Source organism: Rhinolophus sinicus, chromosome 15, assembly GCF_057876585.1.
Source record: "Rhinolophus sinicus isolate RSI-liver-muscle chromosome 15, RSI-T2T, whole genome shotgun sequence".
Lineage (NCBI taxonomy): Eukaryota > Metazoa > Chordata > Mammalia > Chiroptera > Rhinolophidae > Rhinolophus > Rhinolophus sinicus.
In genome coordinates, this window is record NC_142515.1 from 6,195,497 (window position 1) to 6,216,278 (window position 20,782).

At 47.4% G+C, this 20,782-nt stretch overlaps 1 protein-coding gene across 3 annotated transcripts in view; it reads right to left on the reverse strand.

Annotated features, from left to right (window-relative positions):
• The window catches only part of LHPP (phospholysine phosphohistidine inorganic pyrophosphate phosphatase), a 111,922-nt gene that overhangs the window by 77,610 nt on the left and 13,530 nt on the right, over positions 1-20,782 (reverse strand). For 2 of the 3 annotated variants that reach the window (XM_019742214.3, XM_074338831.2), the window contains exons 2-5: positions 19,131-19,318; positions 15,768-15,921; positions 9,795-9,858; positions 8,759-8,851 (exon numbers count right to left, since the gene is read on the reverse strand). In XM_019742214.3, the coding sequence (XP_019597773.3) occupies positions 8,759-8,851; positions 9,795-9,858; positions 15,768-15,921; positions 19,131-19,318 (499 nt within the window). The remainder of the gene's footprint in view (positions 1-8,758; positions 8,852-9,794; positions 9,859-15,767; positions 15,922-19,130; positions 19,319-20,782) is intronic. The other variant, XM_074338832.2, reaches the window with a different exon arrangement.

The window sequence follows — 20,782 nt, forward strand, 5'->3', positions numbered from 1 at the left end:
GGAGAGAGAGAATAGAAGGAAGAGGACAAAGGCTAGACTTCCTTGAGTGTATCTTGCTTTGTAGATTTGATTTGGAAATCGCATAAATATTTTACATAACTGTAGCACAAATTCAGATGTTGAAAAACCAATTCCCTAAAAATTAGAAGTAAAATGAATTCAAAGAGCGCCCTGTTGGTGGTATACACCCAGAGAGGAACTCTTCTGATGGCTTCAAATGACAGGACCCCTCTGGAGGGATCTGCTCAAAGCGAAAAAAAGGACTGCCAAAGAAAATAAATCGTAACCAGGACCAGTCCCCAGTCTTCTCAGACTCAGTCACCAGTGATCAGTGATCAGTGGGCCGTAGTCCAGTCCCCGGGCACAGCCACACAATACTGTCCCAGCCTTGGTGGCACTGGCAGGACCGGTGGTGACACCCACTCTTTTGTGCCTGGCTTCTTTTCACACAGCACAGTTTTGAGATTGAAGACTCTGGTGTGTACTGTGGGCTAAAACAAACGGATCGGTGACGGTGGTATCCTTGAGAGCCAGGACTCTGGCCACGGAAAAAGGACACACAGACATAAGATTGATGTGACCGAGTGAAAACCCAGAGGCGTGACTCTGAATCAGAAGTCGCAGAATGAACTCAAGGGGCCTTTCACGTTTAAAGATACATATTTTCTGAGCCTTCTCAACTCAAAAAGCTTAGCAGTGATGACCAACCCAGTAGCAATGAGAACCGTCCACGTCCCAGTGGTTTCCGAATATGATTTCCCACTAAAGGTAAGCATGGCTCCCCGGCAGGATGGCAGAGCCCAGGCCTTGGCAGGAAGTGTGTACAGCAGCCGTGGAACATCCCGTCATAACAGGGAGCAAAGAGCCTGAGACCACTAGTGTCAGGTCCAAAAGGCACAGGCGCCAACTTGAAGGTGCCCACTGGTCACAGATGAAATATTTGAACATCAATGAGACAATAACTGCAATAGATTGAAACACATAAAATATGTTTCTATATTTATAATAATGTATGTATTTTTAAATCTTCTCTGTCACCTTGGGAAAATATTAGAGAATCAACTTACTATTTTGAAAACTAATAAATATGGGTAAGAAACAGGCATTTATCTGGAGTTTCCTACATGAACTGTACCTCACGATAACAAACAGTTGGTGAGAAGTTTTCCTACACAGAAGTAACCCAGAGGAAAAAATGAAGGAGGAACGATAGAATTCACATATCAGCATTTCACAGCCCTTAATGAATTAATCAAGTTCGGCGCTGACCATTAGCAGCTGCTAATACCCCGAAAGGGCACAACCAGACATTCTATGCACCTGAGAGAGGACACACCACCACCTAGAAAGTAGTCTTAAGCAACTGAACCAGACTCTGACCAAGCTGCTAGATCCAACTACCAACACACAGGAAACAGGAGGCAGAGGAGCTCAGGAGAGGACACCACGAGGTACGATCCACAAAATCCAGGGGGACACCACACAGACCAACAACCCAGTTTCTTCTTCACGACGCTGCAAAGGAAAACAAAAGGGAGGTCGGGGTTGACAGATTCGAAAACACTTAAGAATCACACTGACCAATGACAATGCAAGGCCCTGCTTTGGATCCAGATTCCAACAAATGTAAGCAACATAATTATAAGACAATCAGGGAAATGTGGACAGTGATGAGATCTGATGATATGAAGGAATTATTGTTAGTATTATTTAGATGTGACGGTGCCATTATCTATGTTTTTAAAAAGAATTCCTGTGTGTTAGAGACACACAGAACTGTTTACAGATGAAGTGATACGATTTCTGGGATTTGTTCAAAGTAACATAGGGGAGAGTGGCAGGCAGGGGTATAGATGAAACACGTGGCTATTAATCTGGAAAGGGGTCCCAAAGGCCAAATACAGGACAATTTGAGCAACAAAATAAGTAACAATAAAAATGGAGTGTAACAAAATCCTGAGTCCGTGTTGGAATAAATAAACAAGTAAATGGGAGAAAAAGGAAAGCTCTTCCTTACAGTAAATTCCAATTAATAAAGACGGGACAAAGGAAACAGAACTTCACCATTTGGCAAACACCACAGTAATAGCTGTTTCAGGTAAGAATTATCAATGGGTGCTAAAATTAGGAGGGAAAAAAATGAGAGGAAAGAGGATATTTACATTGTGTCAAGTACTTTCCCACAAGACACTTATTAGTTACAAAGGGACAAATAGTAACTTTGCAGTGGCGAACCATTGCAGACACCACCTCCAATGGGGATCAAAGAGAACATCACCAATAAGGGGGCAAGGTGCCATCACATGCTTCCTGATGGGATGTACCCAGAGGGCACAGCATTGTTTCTGTGAGATTCCTGCCAAAAACACATCACCTAAAATTAGATCATGAGGAAACATCAGGAAAAAACCAAACTGAAGGACATTCTACAAAATAACTGGCCAGTACTATTAAAAAATGTCACAATCCTGAAACACACAATAAGACTGAGGAACTGCCCCAGAGTAAAGCACACTAGTGGACATGACCGCTACAATGCAAGTGACCCCCAAAAAAGTACTGGTGGGAGGGCTGTTGACATCTGCAGAAGGTCACTATATTAGTTAATAGTCCTGTATCGATGCTAATTTCCTGATTCTATAATTGTTCTATGATTGTTACGTAAGACGTTAACATTTGGAAAGTTGGTTTAAGGGCAGAGGGGAACTTTTTGTACTATTTCCACAACTTTTTTGTAAATGTGAAATTACTTAAAAACAAACAGCTAAAAACCATTTTTAAAAGTTGTTATTAGTCAATAATTACTGAAGCTCAGTGATGGAGACCTGGGGGTTCATTTTGCTACTCTCTCTATTTGCACAGGTATTTGAATGTTCCATGATTTAAAAACAAAAAAAGTTAAAAAGAGAGGATTAAGAGACAAAAACAGCCACATGCAAGGCATGGACCTTGTTTGGATTTGATTCAAACAAATCAACATAAAAGAGTATTTCTGAGACAATCACGGGAATTTAAATACGGATTGGTATTAGATAATACTAAGGAATTAGTACTGATTTTGGGGGATAGCTTGTTTTCATTGTGATAAAATATGCATCAGATTTACCAATGTAACCATCTTAAAGTGTTCAAATCAGTGGGATTATGTACATTCACAGTGTTGTGTGACTATCACCACCACTGAGTTCCAAACATTTTTGTCACCCCAAGGAGACCTCATAGCCATTAAGCAATAACTGCCTGCTCCCCAGTACTCCCAGCCGCTGGCAACCACTAATCTATTTTATCTCTCTATGGATTTGTCTATTCTGGACATTTCATTTAAATATGTAAAACGTGGCCTTTGCGACTGGCTTCTTTCACTTACCATGTTTTCAGGGTTCACCCATGTTAGAGCATTTATCAGTATTTCACTCTTTTTGTACCTGAAATGTTCACGTGTGAACACACCACATTTTGTTTGTCCACTCATTTGCTGATGGAACATTTGTACTGTTTCTACCTTTTGGTTATTGTGAATAATGCTGCTATGAATATTTATGCAGAAGTTTTTATTTGAACACCTGTTTTCAATCCTTCTGATATGTACCTAGGAGAAGACCTGCTGGGTCATATGGTAATTCTATGTTTAACTTATTGAGGACCTATTTTCCATCGTGGCCAGTTTTCATAGCGGCTGCTCCATTTCACATTCCTACCAGTATTCCTGCATGAGGGTTCCAATTCCTCCACATCCTTGCAATCGCTTGTTATTTTTGATTGGTTTTTGTTTTAATTGCCCTCATTGTGGTTTCGATAAGCATTTCTCTAGTGACTAATGGGGCTGAGCAACTTTTTGTGTGCTTCTTGGCCATTGTTAGGTGGTTTAAAGCATCATACAGTTATGTCAAAAATAACCATCTTTTTTTGAAAGGCATACTACAATATGAAAGGATGCAGTACGTCTGGGATTTGCTTTAAAATACAAAAGCTAAAAAACACGTAAATTATTAAAAAGGAGGAGATCCAAGATGGTGGAGTAGATAAACACTGTGCTTGCTTCCTTCCTAATTTTAATGAACACATTAAAATTACAACTAAATTATAGAACAATCAACCTGGAGAACCACCTGAAGTCTAGCTGAACAGAAGTTTTATAACCAAGGATACAAAGAAGAAGTCACGTCCGTAGGAGGAGCAGAGATGCGAAACAGGCTGACACAAACATCCCTGTGGAGGTTGAGAAACAGGAGAAGTATCTCAGCCACAGAGGTTCCCTCCAGAGGAGCGAGGGACCCCAACCACAAACCAATCTCCCCAGCCCAGAGTACTGGTGCCAGAAAGAGAAGCCCCCACAACAGCTGATTGTTAAAAACAATGAGGATTCGGACATCCAGGTGGGACAGAGGCTGCGGGAAACCCAGACCTTCTCTTACATGATCCTCGCACAGACTCACTCGCAGGCACTCACCTTGGGCTCTGGCGGTGGCAGTAACTCGGGGGGCGTCAGACACATACAGAGGGCAGACTGAGGTGTGTGGCTTTGTAGCAAGGGCTGGAGGACAGTTGCTATTTTCTCTGTGTCGGGCCCTTCTCCTGTGCAGCCAGCAGGTGGGCACCATCTTTCCGGTGTTGCGCCCGCCCCCACATGGCTAAATCTGAATCTGATTGGCCTGGTGAGCTCCACTGCTCCACTCTGCTGACTCACTGGGACCCTGTCCCACCCAACTTGCCCAACAGCAGATGTACTTTCTCTGAGAACAGCCAGCCCCACCCAAATTGGACTATTTCTTGGAAAACTATTGGAGACGGGCAGCAACTGGCCTCAGTGCACTCTGAGATTTTTGCTGAGTAGCTCCAGGCTCAGCATTGGCACCAAACCAGAATCCACATTAACCTGGTGACCACAGCTCTTCCCACTCTGGTGACTCCCTGAGACCATGTCTCACCCACGTCACATACCACACGAGGCTTTATCAGTGTTCAAATCTTAAGGGAGCCTACAGGTGGCAGCAGGCCTCAGAGTATCCTGGCTTTTTACGGAGCTACCCAGTACTGGTGGCAGACGTCCTCAGTTCGTAGTGTGGCCTCTCCCACTTGCCTCTAGGGTTAGCACAGGCAGCAAACAAATGCAAATCACTTTTAGCTGCTACCAGGTAGTCCACGGCTGGTCATAAGGCAGTAGATGACCTGGGCCTGCACCGGAGCCCCTCGCAACAGGCCCCAGAACCAACATACTTGGAGGTTGGCTCACACCATTGGAGAGCACCACCCAATTAGCCCAACAAGTGGCACACCCAAAGGGCAGTCTCAATAGGCACCAGAGCCCACTGGGGCGAATCTCACTCAGTGGGGTAAGCTCTCCGTACAGCAACCTATAAGTTGTGGACATGGCCAAACCCCACAGCTGATCAGTCTGAGGGTCATTCCCACCCATTGATGTGTCAATAGCAATCAAGACTTAAATATAACAGAAGGGCACACACAACCTATACAAGGGACACTCCTGGAACACCAGAGCAAGTCACCAGGGAGACTGTGCCAGGGCCCCACAGGGAACCTACTACATAAGGCCACCTGGCCAAGACTGGAGACATAGCAGATCTACCTAATACATAGAAACAAACAGAGAGGCAGCCAAAATGAGGAAACAAATGTTTCCCAAATGAAAGAACATGAGAAAACTCTGGAAAAAGAACTAAACAAAATGGAGTCAAACAGCCTACCAGATACAGAGTTCAAAACAATGGTTATAAGGATGCTCAGGGAACTTAGTGAAACTTCAACAAAGAGATGGTAAGCATAGAAAAGGATATAGAAACCAAAAAACAAACAAACAAGAAAAAAACAGTCAGAAGTGAAGAATACAGTAATTAAAATGAAGAATGTACCTAGAAGGAATCACCAGCAGACTAGATGAAGCAGAGCATAAAATCAGTCACTTGGAATACAAGATAGCATAACACATCCAATCGGAACAGCAAAACGAGAAAATAATCCAAAAAATTAGGAGAGTTTAAGAGACCTCTGGGACAACATCAAACGTAATAACATTCACATCATATGGGTACAAGAAGAGAGAAAGCAAGAGACTGACAACCTATTTGAAAAAATTATGACTGAAAACTTTCCTAACCTGGCAAAGGAAATAGACTTACAAGTCCAAACTTTGCAGGCCAGAAGGGATTGGCAGGAAACATTCAACGTGATAAAAAGCAAGAACCTACAACCGAAATTACTGTATCCAGCAAAGCTGTCATTTAGAACCAAAAGACAGATAAAGAGCTTCCCAGACAAGAAAAAGCTAAAGGAGTTCATCACCACCAAACTAGTATTACAAGGAATGTTAGAGGGACTTCTTTAATATGGAAAAAAATAAGAAAAATAAAATGGCAATAACTACATATTTATCCATAATTACTTTCAATGTAAGTGGATTAAATGTTCCAATCAAAAACATAGGGTGGCTGAATGGATAAGAAAACAAAACAAAATCCTTACATATGCTGCCTACAAGAGACCCACTTCAGATTGAAAGACACACACAGATTAAAAGCAAAGGGATGGAAAAAGATATTTCATGAAAATAGAAACAAACAAACAAACAGAAAGTCTGGGGTAGCAATACTTACACCAGACAAAATAGACTTTAAAACAAAGGCTATAATAAGAGACAAAGAAGGACCTAGAAATCCCACTTCTAGGTATTTTTCCGAAGAAACCTAAAACATTACTTCAAGGGGACATGTGCATCCATATGTTCATTGCAGCACTGTTTACAATGGCCAAGAGGTGGAGGCAGCCTGGGTGTCCGTTGATAGATCAATGGATAAAGAGGAGGTGGTACATATATTCAATGGAATATTGCTCGGCCATGAAAAGAAATGGGTTCTTGCCATCCGGGCAGCATGGATGGACCTGGAGGGGATTGTGCTGAGTGGAGTATGTCAGACAGTGAAAGACTGATGCAACGTGATTTTGCTTATATGTGGAATCTAAAGGACAAAATAAACAAACAAAGCAGAAACAAACTCATAGATACAGAGAACATATTGATGATTGCCAGAAGGGAGGGGGTTTTGGGGTGAGTGAAAAGGGAAGAGATTAAGAAGTACAAACTGGTAGTTACACAGCACTCATGGGGATGTAGGGTACAGCATAAGGAATATAGTCAATACTATTGTAATAACTATGTATGGTGTCAGATGGGTACTGAACTTGTTGGGGTGAATGGGAAGGGGTTGGGGGCAGGGTGAAAAAGGTGAAAGGATTAAGAAGTACAAACTGGTAGTTACAAAATAGTCATGGGGATGTAAAGCATAGAGAATATAGTCAATAATATGGTAATAATTATGTGTAGTGCCAGGTGGGTACTAGACTAGTCAGGGGGATCACTTCTTAAATTATATAAATGTCTAACCATATGCTGTGTACCTGAAATCAATATAAAATAATATTGAATGTCAACTGTAATTGATAAATTTAAAAAGGGGGGAAGAGGGGAAGGGAAAGAATAAGAGGTTCAAATTTCAGGTATAAAACAAATAAGCCATGGGGATGTAACGTACAGCATGGGGAATATAGTCAATAATATTGTGATAGCTGGGACGGTGTCAGATGGTTGCTGGACTTACCATGGTGATCACTCCTTTAGGAATGTAAATGTTAAATAACTATGGTGTACACCTGAAACTAATATAATATTGTATGTTAGCTATATTTTAATAAAAATCTTTTAAAGAAAGAAAGACAAAAGAAAAGGGCTAGAAGGAAATTTGGCAAAATCTTTTAATTGTCAAATACGGGTGATGGATATGTGGGGGGAATCACTGTATCATTTTCTTGGTTTTTGTGCATCTTTGTAATTTGTCACAATAAAAAAAGAAATTCTGCCCTATGAAACAAAGTCATAAGAAAAAGGTTTTTTATGTCTTTAGCTTTCATTCATTGAAACACAGGCCTCTCTCTACCAGCCTTGCAGGGCATTTCCTGGGACCTTGAGACCTGTGCCTTCTGACATCTGTGAATACTGGTGGGGGGGTTAGAGCACAGAGGTACCAGACTTCCGCAGCTGTGGGCTGTCTTCCTCCAAGCATCATTGAGAGACCAGTGCTCTAGACTGGCACTGATATGGGAAATTCAAGTCCAAAGGGAAGAGAGGCCACGGTGAGCCTGGGCACCACCTCACCACAGGAGACTGACATGTCCAAAACAGACAGCAGGGCAGCCTTGGGCTGGGTACAGACACATGTCTATTTTTCAACAGTGCTCTCAGGAACCTGTCAGCTGGAGGGAACCATCTCCACACTACCTGGGACGGGGCGGGGGGAGGGGAACACTGTGGACACTAAAATCATAACTGCTTTTTTTCTTTTTAAGATGTATGTTTGGAAGGCAATCTGTTTCAAAATAGTCATCAACGTAAAGGTGGCAAGATGCATGATTTTATTTCACATGTTGTTTTAATCTTGCTATATATTGTCTTTCCAGTGAAGTGTTTTTAATACACTGATAGGATTTTCAATCCTTCTCCAGAGAAGAAGCAAACATCGCTTTCAAAAGCCACAGGCATTTCTGTTTCTCACTCTTATACTGACACTAACGTACCAGGTTAAAACATGCAGTGGGCCTCCTTTGCTATCTATTTCCCCCTTTCCAGCCAAATCAGCTCTCATGGCGGGGTCTGCCTGTGGCTGCCCGCCCAACCGCCACAGGCACCAAGGCTCCCTCGCGTGAGCGCCCCAACCCTCCACACGCACAGCTCCTGAGGGCGTCCTACCTGGTGGGCCTCCAGCCCCATCTCCTGCAGGGCAGACTTGAAAAACTCAGGAGAAGGTTTCCCCACCACCTCGGCTTTGATACCACAGGCGTACTGAGAAGAGAGAGGACACAGCATGGGTTTCGAATGAAGCGACAGGTAAATAAATACCTGACCTGCAGTGAAGGTCTCTCCCTGGGGAAACGGGAAGACTCTTCCAATGTGTGCCCGTGGGCCAGGGGCCTCCATGGGGCAGGACACATGGGCTGAGAGACACACCTGACAGGCAACAGCATGATGACTCCACATCAGCCTGCTCAGGGGGCTCCGGGCCCCTCACCACCAGGCACCCCGCCACCTGCTCAAACACCCAGGCATAGCAGGAGGCGGCCCACAGCTGGCAAAGTCTCAAGGTGTCATGCAGACCACCCCTGACCAGTATTTTCACGCGTAGTCTTGCTTCGCCCCCCACGTCCCCACCTACCCCAGCACGGTCACAGCCCTTCCAGGGGAAAAGGTCCAGGGCTCCACTGCCCGTCCATCCATCCCTCCCGGCTGCGTACAGGTAGGCAGGAGCCGATGTAGCAGTGTGGCTGGGCAGTGACAGGAGCCTGGGCTGGGGATAGCTGAGCAGGCAAAGGTCAGAGCAGATGCTGGGGAGCCCCATCTGGGCCTGACCTTGAAAACTGGGGGAGGCAGTAGGGAAGGAGGCCAGTGAAGACACGTCAAGCTCAGGTGCTATAGGTTAAGCAGGGTGAGGAATGAGGTGGATGGTCCACACTGATACAGAAGCCAGAGTCTGAGGAGAGCGGCAGAGAGCACGCTGGGAGGGCCAGCAGATCCACACAGGCAGTGCGGGGTGTGGAAGAATGGGAGGGACAGGAGAGCAGAGTGACCAGGGCAGCTGAGGGGCCACACTCCAGAGGAGAAGGGGCACTCAGCTTAAAGCCCTACTTTGAAAACATAACACTGAACACATCCCCTTCTCCAGAAAGACCAGGAATATCCCAGGCGGCCCTGAGACCTGAAGAGGGCTCAGACAGACCCCGGCAGGTACCTCAAGCGCCTTCACGTAGGCACCCACGTCCAGCATCAGGCCGGAGGTCTCCTTGTAGTAGCGTCTGGAAAAGAGCAGAACGGGACAAGGTGAGCTGAGCTCAGGTTCCAGGAAGTGAAGAGAAACTTAAGAGAAACTGCCCTGTCCTGGTTCTGCCGCTCAAGGAGCCCAGTCACGAGTGAGGGTCAGTCCAGATGCCACGCTGAGAATGACCGATGAGGACCAGCACAACAGAGCCCACTGCGGGCCAGCACGCGCAGGAGGGAGAGCCAGCAGGCCAGCAGCTCAGGCGGAATGGCCCTGCGGCCAGCCTGTGGGGACCCTGCCACGGTGATTAACAGGGGAACCAAGGAGCAGATGGACCCAGTTGCTAACTCAGAGAAAGACAAGAGACCTGTGTTCTGGGAAAGCACAGCAGGTCCACAGAGCACGTGGGGAACCCCTAATTGCTAATAATTAACCCCTAATTGCTGCCTGAAGAAGAAAACTCCATTTGTTTTCTTCTGTGATGCAGCTAGCTCCACAGCACCCTGCCGCGTCTCCTATTAGCCAGAGGTCAAGAGAGGTGCCAGGTTTCATGGGTGCCAGATGCTTTCATGAGATGACAGCTATGTCTTCCCTGCCTCACTGGGGACCAAGAGGGCTCGGCTCTCGGAAGATCCATCGTATCAGCTACCCTTGTCCGTTTCCCACGCCCCTCGAATTTGGGAGACATTAAACAACGCATACACAGAACCAAAGAGAACAGTGAAGCGTACTGACTTCAGGGTTCAAATCCATTCCACACATTTTTACCTGTGGGACTTTGTGTTGCTTAAGCCCTCTGGGCCTGAGTTTCCTAATCTGTAAAATGGGTGGGGGAAAAATAGTACCAACTTCATGGATCGTTGTGAAGCTTGAGCAAAACAATGCATGCAAAGTTCTTAACGTGATGCCTAGTGTGCAGAAACTGCTCCAAATGTATTCGAGAATATTATTGTAACTAACTGTTCACCCGGGCTGAGAAATAGGGAGGAAAGAATGCGCATGGGCCTTTCCCGTTTGTTCTGTGCCTAAAACGTGAGAACTGAGCTCCCCAGGAGCTGCCCAGGGTTGCGCCCTTCCCCCAGGGCCTCCGCAGGTCCCTCCCTGCACCACCTGACGCCTTGAAAGCTGCAGAAGCCTGTGTGGCCACCCACCAGCATCCATTCCCCCAGCACTCAGGTGGGACAGGCGCTCTCTGCTCTGCATTCTCTACTGCCAGGCTGGGTGCAGATGCGCTGCAGGGCTTCAGCCAAAGCCTTGGCCATGGCAAGGGCTGGTCTCCTGCCACTCACCCCCGCCGAGTGGATTCAGAGCCTGCAGTGCAGCCCGGCTCCTGAAGCTGTGTGGGGGTCTCCTGTTGTGACAGGACTCGCTGGCCTCCAAGTGGACCCCAGGACTGTTAACACATCGGGGCCGAGGCTCCATGCCCCAGGGGCCGCCCCACAAGCACTCAGACCAGCTGGGACACTGCATGCGTTCTCTGCCTGGTTGTCAGAGAACTGTTATACCACCTGCTTACAGAGTCGGGACCTGCAAATGCTCCCCCTTTTAAAGGGTAACCCCAAAACACAGGCTTAAAGGTTCGTAATTGCATTGGTCTTAAATCCAGCACGTAGACATGTATTCTGCACTTAAACAGCCTCAAAAAAGCTTCCTTTTATTTTTCCCATTTCTACAACAAACTAGTGTGGTATGAAGATTTTCTTAGCTATGTCCAGAGTTTTAAGGAATCACAAAGTAAAGCAGTGTGGCTGAGAGGAAGAGGGAGACGCTGGTTGCTGGGGCCTGCATGCACTGGCATTGTGGGTGACGTCAGTTATCTCAGTCCCCCACACACCTAGGACACAGCTACTCACACCCTTTTGCAGGACTTGGGGGCACTCCCACACCCGGGCTGCCCCCCAGCGACTCCCGGTCTGGTGGGAAGCAGAGAAGCCCACAGCCAAATATGAAAAGACAAGACACGGGCTACGAGAAGGGGAACCGCACGTTCTGTGCACGCTGCTTGATTAGGTTGGACATGCTGGGGAGAGGGACACCCCAGAAACGGAAATATCCAAGCCGAGACCTGAAGCTAAAGGGAGGAGAATGTAGGTGTCCAGGCCCCAAGCCTCCAGGAATTGACAGCAGCACCCCATCAAGGACCCCACGGGCCAGAGCTGCTCTAAGCACAGGCCAAACCTCCATCAGGCACTCAGAGAGCCACCCGCCCTTGTCCCCTCACCCTCTGCCTGAGGGCTGCTGCGGGAGGAGAAGGGGGCAGTGGGAGCCCAGACTGGGAGGGAGGGGGAGCAGGGAGCGCATCCCCTATGGAAAAAGCCTCCCGAGGACACCCACGTGGCACAACGTCTGCCCGTCTCATACTCTGCAAGTCTTTCTTCCAAAGGAACAGATACCTAGACTTTCTTAAGTTTCACTTAGTCCTGATGGGAGGGTAAAAATGAACATGCAGTTTAAAATATACAATTAAAACCTTGTCTTTGTTACACGAATTTTCAGAGTCTAAAGAAAAAACTGATTTCCATAAATCAAAATGAGAAACCTTAGTATTTCCTTTTTAGCTGAATACGGGCTTGTTTTCACAGTGCCCAGAATTTTTATTTCTTATTCATTCAGGAAAACAAAAAGGCATTTCGAAGGCCATCTGTTAGCTGAAAACATCTTTAGAGATACAGTAAATATGAGTACCTAAGTTAATTTTTTTTTTACTATAAAAGCCCAGGTTATTCCAAAAACACAAGCAATTTGATATATTTATATTTTGTTCCTGGCATAATAAAAGCAACAGCAGGCCTGGTTAGAACCTGAGTGTTCAGCCACATAGAAGAAACTGTGGCTGCTGGAAAGACAGGAAAAAGCCAGGAGAAGCAGTCAGATAGATTTTATGCTTCATTCTCCTGCCCTTCCGATTATTCAGCACAGCCTCCCTTCAAAATGACCACTTGACCTTTCCCACAAGAGCCATTAACCTTTCATAGTCTGTCGAGTAAACAGCTTAATTTTCTGACGGCAGCATGACAGAAGAAATTACAAAGGCAATTCCCACTCTCGGTCCAAACAGATGCCAAATGTAAATCACTCCATTCCCAGAAGCAGCACATTCTGCCCCAGTGCATCCACCATCCTGCCTCCTCCAGGACACCGCGCAGCCCTGCTCTGGTGGAGGACAGCCCCTCATCATCAGGGACTCCCACTCATAGGTCCTTAGGCTGTCCCGAGGAGCTGTGACCTCAGTCTGAAAGCTGGCAGTACTTTCTCTTGTTTCTGAGTACCCAACCCATAGCGCAAGTCAGAACACTCATCAGCTAGAGACCCCACTAAATTCTTATTTGTACCACAAACCCTTGCCTACTGTTGAATCGGTTGCAAAAAGCTAAAAGCAACTGATTCCATATTTTTTCTTTTTCAACAATATATCTATTTTGACCACTACCCAAAATCTGGACTAATAACTTTAAATAATTAGACACAATTTTAACGAAAAAAGTTTTAACATAAACGAGTTACAGCACACCTTCTCGATTATGTTGTTCCCTAGTGGAGGTCAGTAGCTTTCAGGACGCCTAAAGGACCAAGCTGGGCACACAAATGAGTTAAGCAGGCCAGGTTCTGTGGCTTGCAGTGGCCTAAATTGCAGAAGGTTGTAAGGTTAGAAAGGGACTGTAATGGTTAATTTTATGTGTCAACTTGGCTGGGCCAAGGTGCCCAAATGTTTGGTCAAAGATTATTCTGGATGTTTCTGAGAAAGTGTTTCTTCGATGAGATTGACATTTAAATCATGGACTCTGAGTAAAGCAGATTGCCCTCCATAATGGGGTGGGCCTCGTCTAATCAGTTGAAGGCCTGAATAAACAAAGTCTGACCTCCCTGACAAACAAGAAACCTTCTGGCAAACAGATTCTGGACTCAGAATCAACTGCAACTCTTCCCTGAGTCTCCAGCCTGAAGATTTTGGACTTACCTAGCCTCCACAGTCAATCTCTCTCTCTCTCTCTCTCTCTCTCTCTCTCTCTCTCTCTCTCTCTCCCCCCGCCCCCCCCCCCAATCCATATATCCACATCCTGCTGATTCTGTTTCTCTAGAGAACCCTAATACAGGACACATTTGATTTGTATGGTAAACATGCTAGAATATTTTAGTTCCTAAATGAAACAGACCTCTCTTTTCCTTCTTGAAATTTCTTTCATTTTCCTATGTTGATAGCGACATAGCCATGAAAAATATTTCTCGACTATGTGTAGAAACAGTACAGGATAAACGACAACTGACTCTGAAACCTGGAGAAGGGAACAGCAGGAAGTGATGGGATCCGTGGTGAACTGGAACTAACGAGGCAGTGGTTTCAGCTAAGCTGCTGTGCGTTCAGGGATGTGGGGCCCAGTACTGTCAGATCTTCTGATTTTTCAAAAGAATCCAGAAATCTGGATATTTTGTTGTATATAAAATCTCCCAATTTTTCAACACGGGCTCAAAACAGTTTAAGGTCTTGTGTGGGCCAAACATTTGCTCTAGAATGTAGGTTAGCGGTGATGAACACAGGCTCTGGGTGGCACTCCTGGCCCTGCCAGCACTTATTTCATCTCTGTCTGCCTCAATATGCCCACCTGTAAAATGGCAAAGAAACTGCCTGCAGCTCACAGGGTTGCAGCCAGAATTAAATAACGCGGAGTACATAAAATGCTTAGCGATGGCTGGTGTCCAGATAAAAAGTCCCTCCCTTGTCTATCTGAAGAGCTGGCCCTGTTGGGCAGACAGAGGTAGGCAGTCCCCAATCACCAGAAGCACCTCCGCGGGGAAAGGCTTCCCCAGAGATGGCCCCAGACTTCTTGCACTCCACAGTGTCCTTGCAACTTGAAGAGGCTGCGATTCTAAAAGCCTGGTGCTGCTTTGGTTGATGACAGAATAAATCTGCAGAGCTTTCTGGAAGGCAGCTGGGCGACACGCATCCAGCACCTCCACCATGCCCATCATCCGAAATGTTCTAAGACGTTCATCACCGCCTTAACTTTGATAGGAGACCGGACACAACCTGGATGTCCACCAGCTAAAAAGATGACAGGGGAGCCACATGAGGGCCAATCCTGATGCAGAGACGTATGTATTCACTGCATAGAAAGTCGTTCACAAAATACTGTTTGCTGAACAATAAAAGAACGGCTGACAAAACTAGGTCGAGTGTGATGCCGAGGTGAATACACCCGTTTCTGAAGATCTGTCGGCACAGGAAGGACACACAGCAAAGTGCTGGCAGCTGTTTAACGTGTGCAATGGGACGGAAAATATTCCTCATTTTCTTCTTTTTGCTCATCTGTATTCTTTCATCTTTTTTTAATGAACACGTGACAGCTTGGTGGTAAAAGATGGTAAGAAAAACAACCTACATGTCTTTTTAAAAAAACCAAAGAGATGGTGAGACCCATGCTAAAGGCTCAGACGGACACAGATATAAAAATCACAGCTTTACAGAGACCACGCTCTGCGCCCAGAGATGTGGGGCCCAGACCAGAGCGTCCCACAGGCCCTTGAGCCTGCTTCTCACGACTCCGGTGTCCCCTTGGCACAACTGTCAATGCTTGGTGCTGTGCCCCGTGCAGATGTGCCTTCCCCTCTTTTGCTCTAAACCTGGGACAAGCAACACGTGCCCTCTGAGATCTCCAAAGGGTCTCCGTCTGCAATGACCGTCCTTTGCCACTGGCCTCTCCCAGCCCAGGGCCCATATGGAAGCTTGACCAACGAGCTCCTGAGGATTCTGATGTCCTCAAAAAATTATTAGGAGAAAGGAAGGAAGACATGAAGACAAAAAGCAAGAAAAGGGGAGAAACGGAAAAGGAGGCCACCCTGTGCCCACCCCACGCCCACTTTCCCGCATCCCTCTCTACTGGGTTCTGAAGTCCGAGCCCACGGGCATCGCAAGGCAGCCGGAAACGACTCTTCCTGGGGCCGACTTACCCATTTCCCAGTGATATGAGCACAGGCTTTTCCAGCTCCATGAGCATCTGGAAGGCTTTGTTCATGTTTTGATAAGAAAAGCCGTCTCCCGCATCAGCAATTACGACACAGTTTGGGCTGGAGGTGTCCACTTGCTCAAATTCTGAGCGCACTCCTGGAAAGAGAGAAAGAGGGGAAAGCCCAAGGTAACATGGCTACTCCCGTCTCCTACCCGGACACCCGTGTGACTCGTCTGCCGGCCCCTTTCCCAGATGCACTGTCTCTTTCTGAGACACAGCTGCCAGAGGAGGCAGGCAAGGAACAGGTGTTAGTGCCATTTGATACATGAAGGAATTCCAGCTCCCCACAGTTAGAGGTCTTGTTAGGAGAAAGACGGGCCCACCCCCAACATGAGCATTACCCCCGTAGCTCCCTCAGTTCAATACCACAGGGAGGAAACCCACAGCTTTGCAACTAAGAAGGGAAATCTGCCTGAAGGACAAGATTTGTGGATGTTGGATGACATGAGGCTGCTTGCAACCTTTATAGAGTCGGCACTGCTGGTCCCAGACGGTGAGAACCACTGACACGTTGCAGCCAAACCCACTAGCGACAGGACAGCACGGACACGTGTCCACCCTGAGAAGGGCACATGTGCATCCCCAGGCCGGCTCCCCAGCCCCTTAGAGGCCTTCTCCTCTCCTCTCCCCACTTTCAATTAAAACAGGGGAAAGTTACAAGAATAAATCGAGCCATTGGTCTCATGTCTTCAATTCTTGGGAAGAAACATCCTCTCATCTATTAGGTGTTGACCTTTCTGGATTAAAAAAAAAATTGAAGTAACCAGAAGACACCACTTCACACCCACCAGAACGGCGCGGATTAAAAAACCGCCAACACCAAGTGCAGCTGAGGATGTGGAGCTGCTGCCGGCGCTGGAGGGATGTAGAATGAGATGGTGCCTCTGGGAAAGGGGCCGGCAGTTTATAAAACTGAGTACACCTGCCCTGTGACCCAGCAACCCCGCCCCTAGGTGTTTACCTAGAAGAACTGTACAGGAATGGTCACAGCAGTTATTCTTAATCACCTAAAACTGGAAACAAGCCAGGTGTCCCCCAGCAGGGGGCTGCGTAAACAAGCCATGGGTGTTCACTGGATTAACACCGTTGCAGTAAAAAGGAAACCCCTACTGATACGTGCGCCCTGTGGATGTCTCACAACCGGTATGTGGGGTGAAAGAAGCCTTACACACCAGGTTACTGCAAAAGGAAGGGTGGCCTTGGCAGGCTGGGCTGCTCCAACCCTGCACAACCTAAAGAGAGAGAGTCTTCAGGATGGGCCCCCCACCAGACCCGGGAGATCAGCCCTTGGAACACCCTGCTGGAAGGAGTGGCTTTGTGTGCCCAGGGCCCTGAGCGGCGCTGTGTCATTCTGACATCCAGGCCGGGGCTGAGGCTGAGTGCCAAGGTCAGTCACACGGGCACTGACCTACCTCACTGACCCTTAATCAAAACCCTGAACACAAGGCTCCAGTAAGCGTCTCTGGATGACGACACTTTGCATGCACACGGTCACACATCACTGCAGGGAGAAATACTCGTAAGCACATGCCAGTGCAACTCCCCGGGAGAGGACAACTGGAAGGTCACACATGGCTTTCCCAGAAGTTTGTCCCAGGTGTCACTGCCCTTTGCTGAGTTTAATCTATATTCTTTCATCGTGATAAACTGTAACCAGGAGTATGACAGCTTTCCTGAGCCCTGTGAATCCTTCTAGAAAATCATCACGCCCGAAGGTGGTGTTGGGGACGGACCTCCAACACAACTAGAAGTTGTGTGATTCTATTTATATGAAACTCCAGACCAGGCACATTTATTTACAACGGAAAAAAATCCAAATAGCGGATGCGCCTAAGGGGTGGAGGGGCTGAGACTGGCACGAGGGAACTTCTGGAGTGAAGGTCAAGTCCTAGATCTCGGTAGAAGTTTGGGTTACACAGATGCATGCACGTGTCAAAACTCCGCAAAAGTACGCTTGAGGTGTTTCAATGTCATTGAACACAAATTTTATACTAAAAAAACCTGTAAACGGACATTGACCGCTAGTTAATGATGAGCTAAAGGATTTGGGGATGTGTACCAATGTCTGCAACTTACTTTAAAATGCATCAGAAAGATAAGATGGGGGGATGGATGGAGGCTATATAATGCAGAAAATAGAAAATAGTAAAATGTCACTGGTAAAATCAAGGTGATGGGCATATAAATATTCTTTTAGCTTTGCTGTGTGTTTGAAATTTTTCCTAATAAAATTGTTGGGGGGAAGTCATCAATAATAAAACTTGAAAAGATTCGAAGTCTGAAAATACAGGCACATTTAATGGAAACAACAGAAGCAGGATGATGGTGGAGGAAGGGCCCCTGACCCCCTGGAGACACATACACTCTCCCTCTCCTCTCTGCCCGCTTCACCCCCACCCCTCCCTTCACCTTGGGGAAGGGCATTTTCTTTCCTAAGTCTTTCTGTTTCTTTGAGGGCCTGTTCTAAAGACACCGGCAGGGATCCTAGCTCACAGAGGAAGGATTCTGAGGCACATGGTTTCTAAAGGCCAGGCATGTCCCCTCCAATGGGCACCAAAGCTGTGGATTCGATGCTGGGGCCTTGCGGGGAGCCCCCCCACCTCTGGGAGCTCCCTCTCCTGCTGGGACGCAGAAAAGCTGGCCTGCCTGTGCCAGGGGTTTGTAAATAAAAGTATCAAGTCAGAGGAACGAGGGAGGGAGGGGGGCTCAGTGCCAACAACAGAAAAGTGCCCTGAATTCTGAAGCACTGCTCATGTCTCTCTGCTTTTTAAATATTCAGAAGGCACCAGACAATCCTGTCTCTTCCACTTCGTTCCAGAAAACACCCCATTGAGGGTCAAAGTAGCTCTTTTCTTGCATTCAGACTAATACTGGGACACAAACCTTGTGCCATTTGCCACTGCGGGGTTGTTTTTCACAAATACAGTTCCAGCTACGGGTGCCAGAATTAGAAACGCACGGACCTCAATCTACCTTTTCAACCTCTCCTTCCACCCACAGCCCGACACACCAGAAGCTAGAATTTTGCCCCCTTGACAATTCCCTGCCCCCTTGATCCATCCTAGATCAGAGAAACACAACGCAGGGTTTTCCCATGAGGAGCGATCTGGAACCTGCCCCGAAAGACCCTGTGGTATGAGGCCGGGGAATGGATGGGGCCCGTGAGCTTTCCACCCCCAGGCCTATGAGTGTTGGCAGCAGAAGCCCGGTGTTACCGGTGTCCATCCCAGTGGTTTGGCCCAGGTGAGAGGGATGCCTTCCCCCAACCCCCACCCTGAAAAGTCCCAGGGCCCAGCAGGCCTACCATCGTGGACAAGCAGGTGTGGCCGAAGGCCTCGCTCCTTCAGGATCAGGCAGGCAGCAGGGGCCGGGGCGGTCACCTCGCCCTCGGAGATGTCGAAGCCCAGCCGCCGAAGCAGCCCCACCAGGTTGCCCCGGGACTTCTGTGACTCGTTGGTGCAGAACCTCACCTTTAGCCGGGACTGCTTCAGTCTGGAGGTGGGAATAACAGGTGGAGGGTGCTGTTACCATGTGGAGCGGGTGGCCTCCAGGGGAAGGAGATAGACAGACACTTTCCCAAGGGCAATCAGGTCACCAGAGCAGATCAGGTCCCCGAGGTCCCTTAGGTGGGCCTCGACTGACCCCAGAGTGCTCAGGCTGGGATTTCTGGAGCAGATTCATTCCAGGGGACCCGACCATGCCCCACCAACCCTCCTTTCCACCCTCCCTCAGCCTGGCTCACCTGACACTCCCCAAGGCTCCCACCAGAACTTTGCCCATGCCTCGCTTTCCACCTAGGACATGTCCCACTCCCTGTGCCCGGGACATGTCCCTGCTTCCTCGGCCTGCCTCTCCACAAGTGTCAATTGTCCCACCGTCAGAGACCCACTCAACACCTCCCCTCCATCATACCATCCTGCTTGGCCTGGCTAGAGGTCACCTCTGATCGTTTCTAGTAATTTCTCTGTACCTTTCCACAATAATTAGCACTCACACTGTACATTTGAGCTAATATGCCTAATTAACTCTGGATCCATATTTCCCCAAAAGAGCAAAGGTCGACGTGTGTCTTCTCACCATTGTCACTTATGTGTCACCGCGAGGTCAGGAACGGGGTCAGTTCGGGCCCCCTCAGCATCCCCAGTGCTTCACACAGGGGTTTGGCTAACAGCCGGCCCCCGGCGAGCACCTGCTGAGTGACTGACCGATGCAAAGTCCAAATGATGGCCACGCTGACCACGCCTGCTGCCTCCCCGAGGGTGTCCCAGGCCTGCAGCCCCTCACATGTCCCGACGAAAACTGACTCGTGGTGAAAACACCCATTCCCACACTCCCATGGGCCTCCAGACCCTCCAAACACTGAAGCCAATGGGTGCAATTGGGGAAAAAGCTGCAGATCTACTGACAAGAGTGAGGCTGACAGACCGAGGCTGCCAATGTCTTCGTCAGCGGTCCAGATGAGTCAGTCCTTTCTTAGTATTTGTCTTTCCTAATCAAAGGCTTATGAATTATCAATTAGGCTTAGTGGTTAATTGCCCTTCATAAAGACAGCTTCTGTATTTTTAATTAGGCAGTTAATTATTGTAACTAATAGCATCACCTTGTACATTATGGACAGATCTTCATTGATTGGCGCCCAGGATGTGTGATTCACACTCGGTAATGGAGCAGTTGAGTGAAGAAGAGCAGGGGTGTCAGGGGACTAATTATTGCTAATGAATTATGATGTGACCTTCTCAGAACAGTGAACAATCGGTGTGACAGTAAAATGACAGTGCCACACATCTGCTGTTCCAAACACAACTTCAGATGCCCGTGAAAAAAAAAAACAGTAAATAACAGAACCCAATTCGGGATACTTCAGCCACTGGTTTCCTTTGAAATACCACCAACAGAAGTTCATCCAAAACATCAGCTTTAAAAGCACAGTCACAGTTTAGCATTAAATCAATCCCT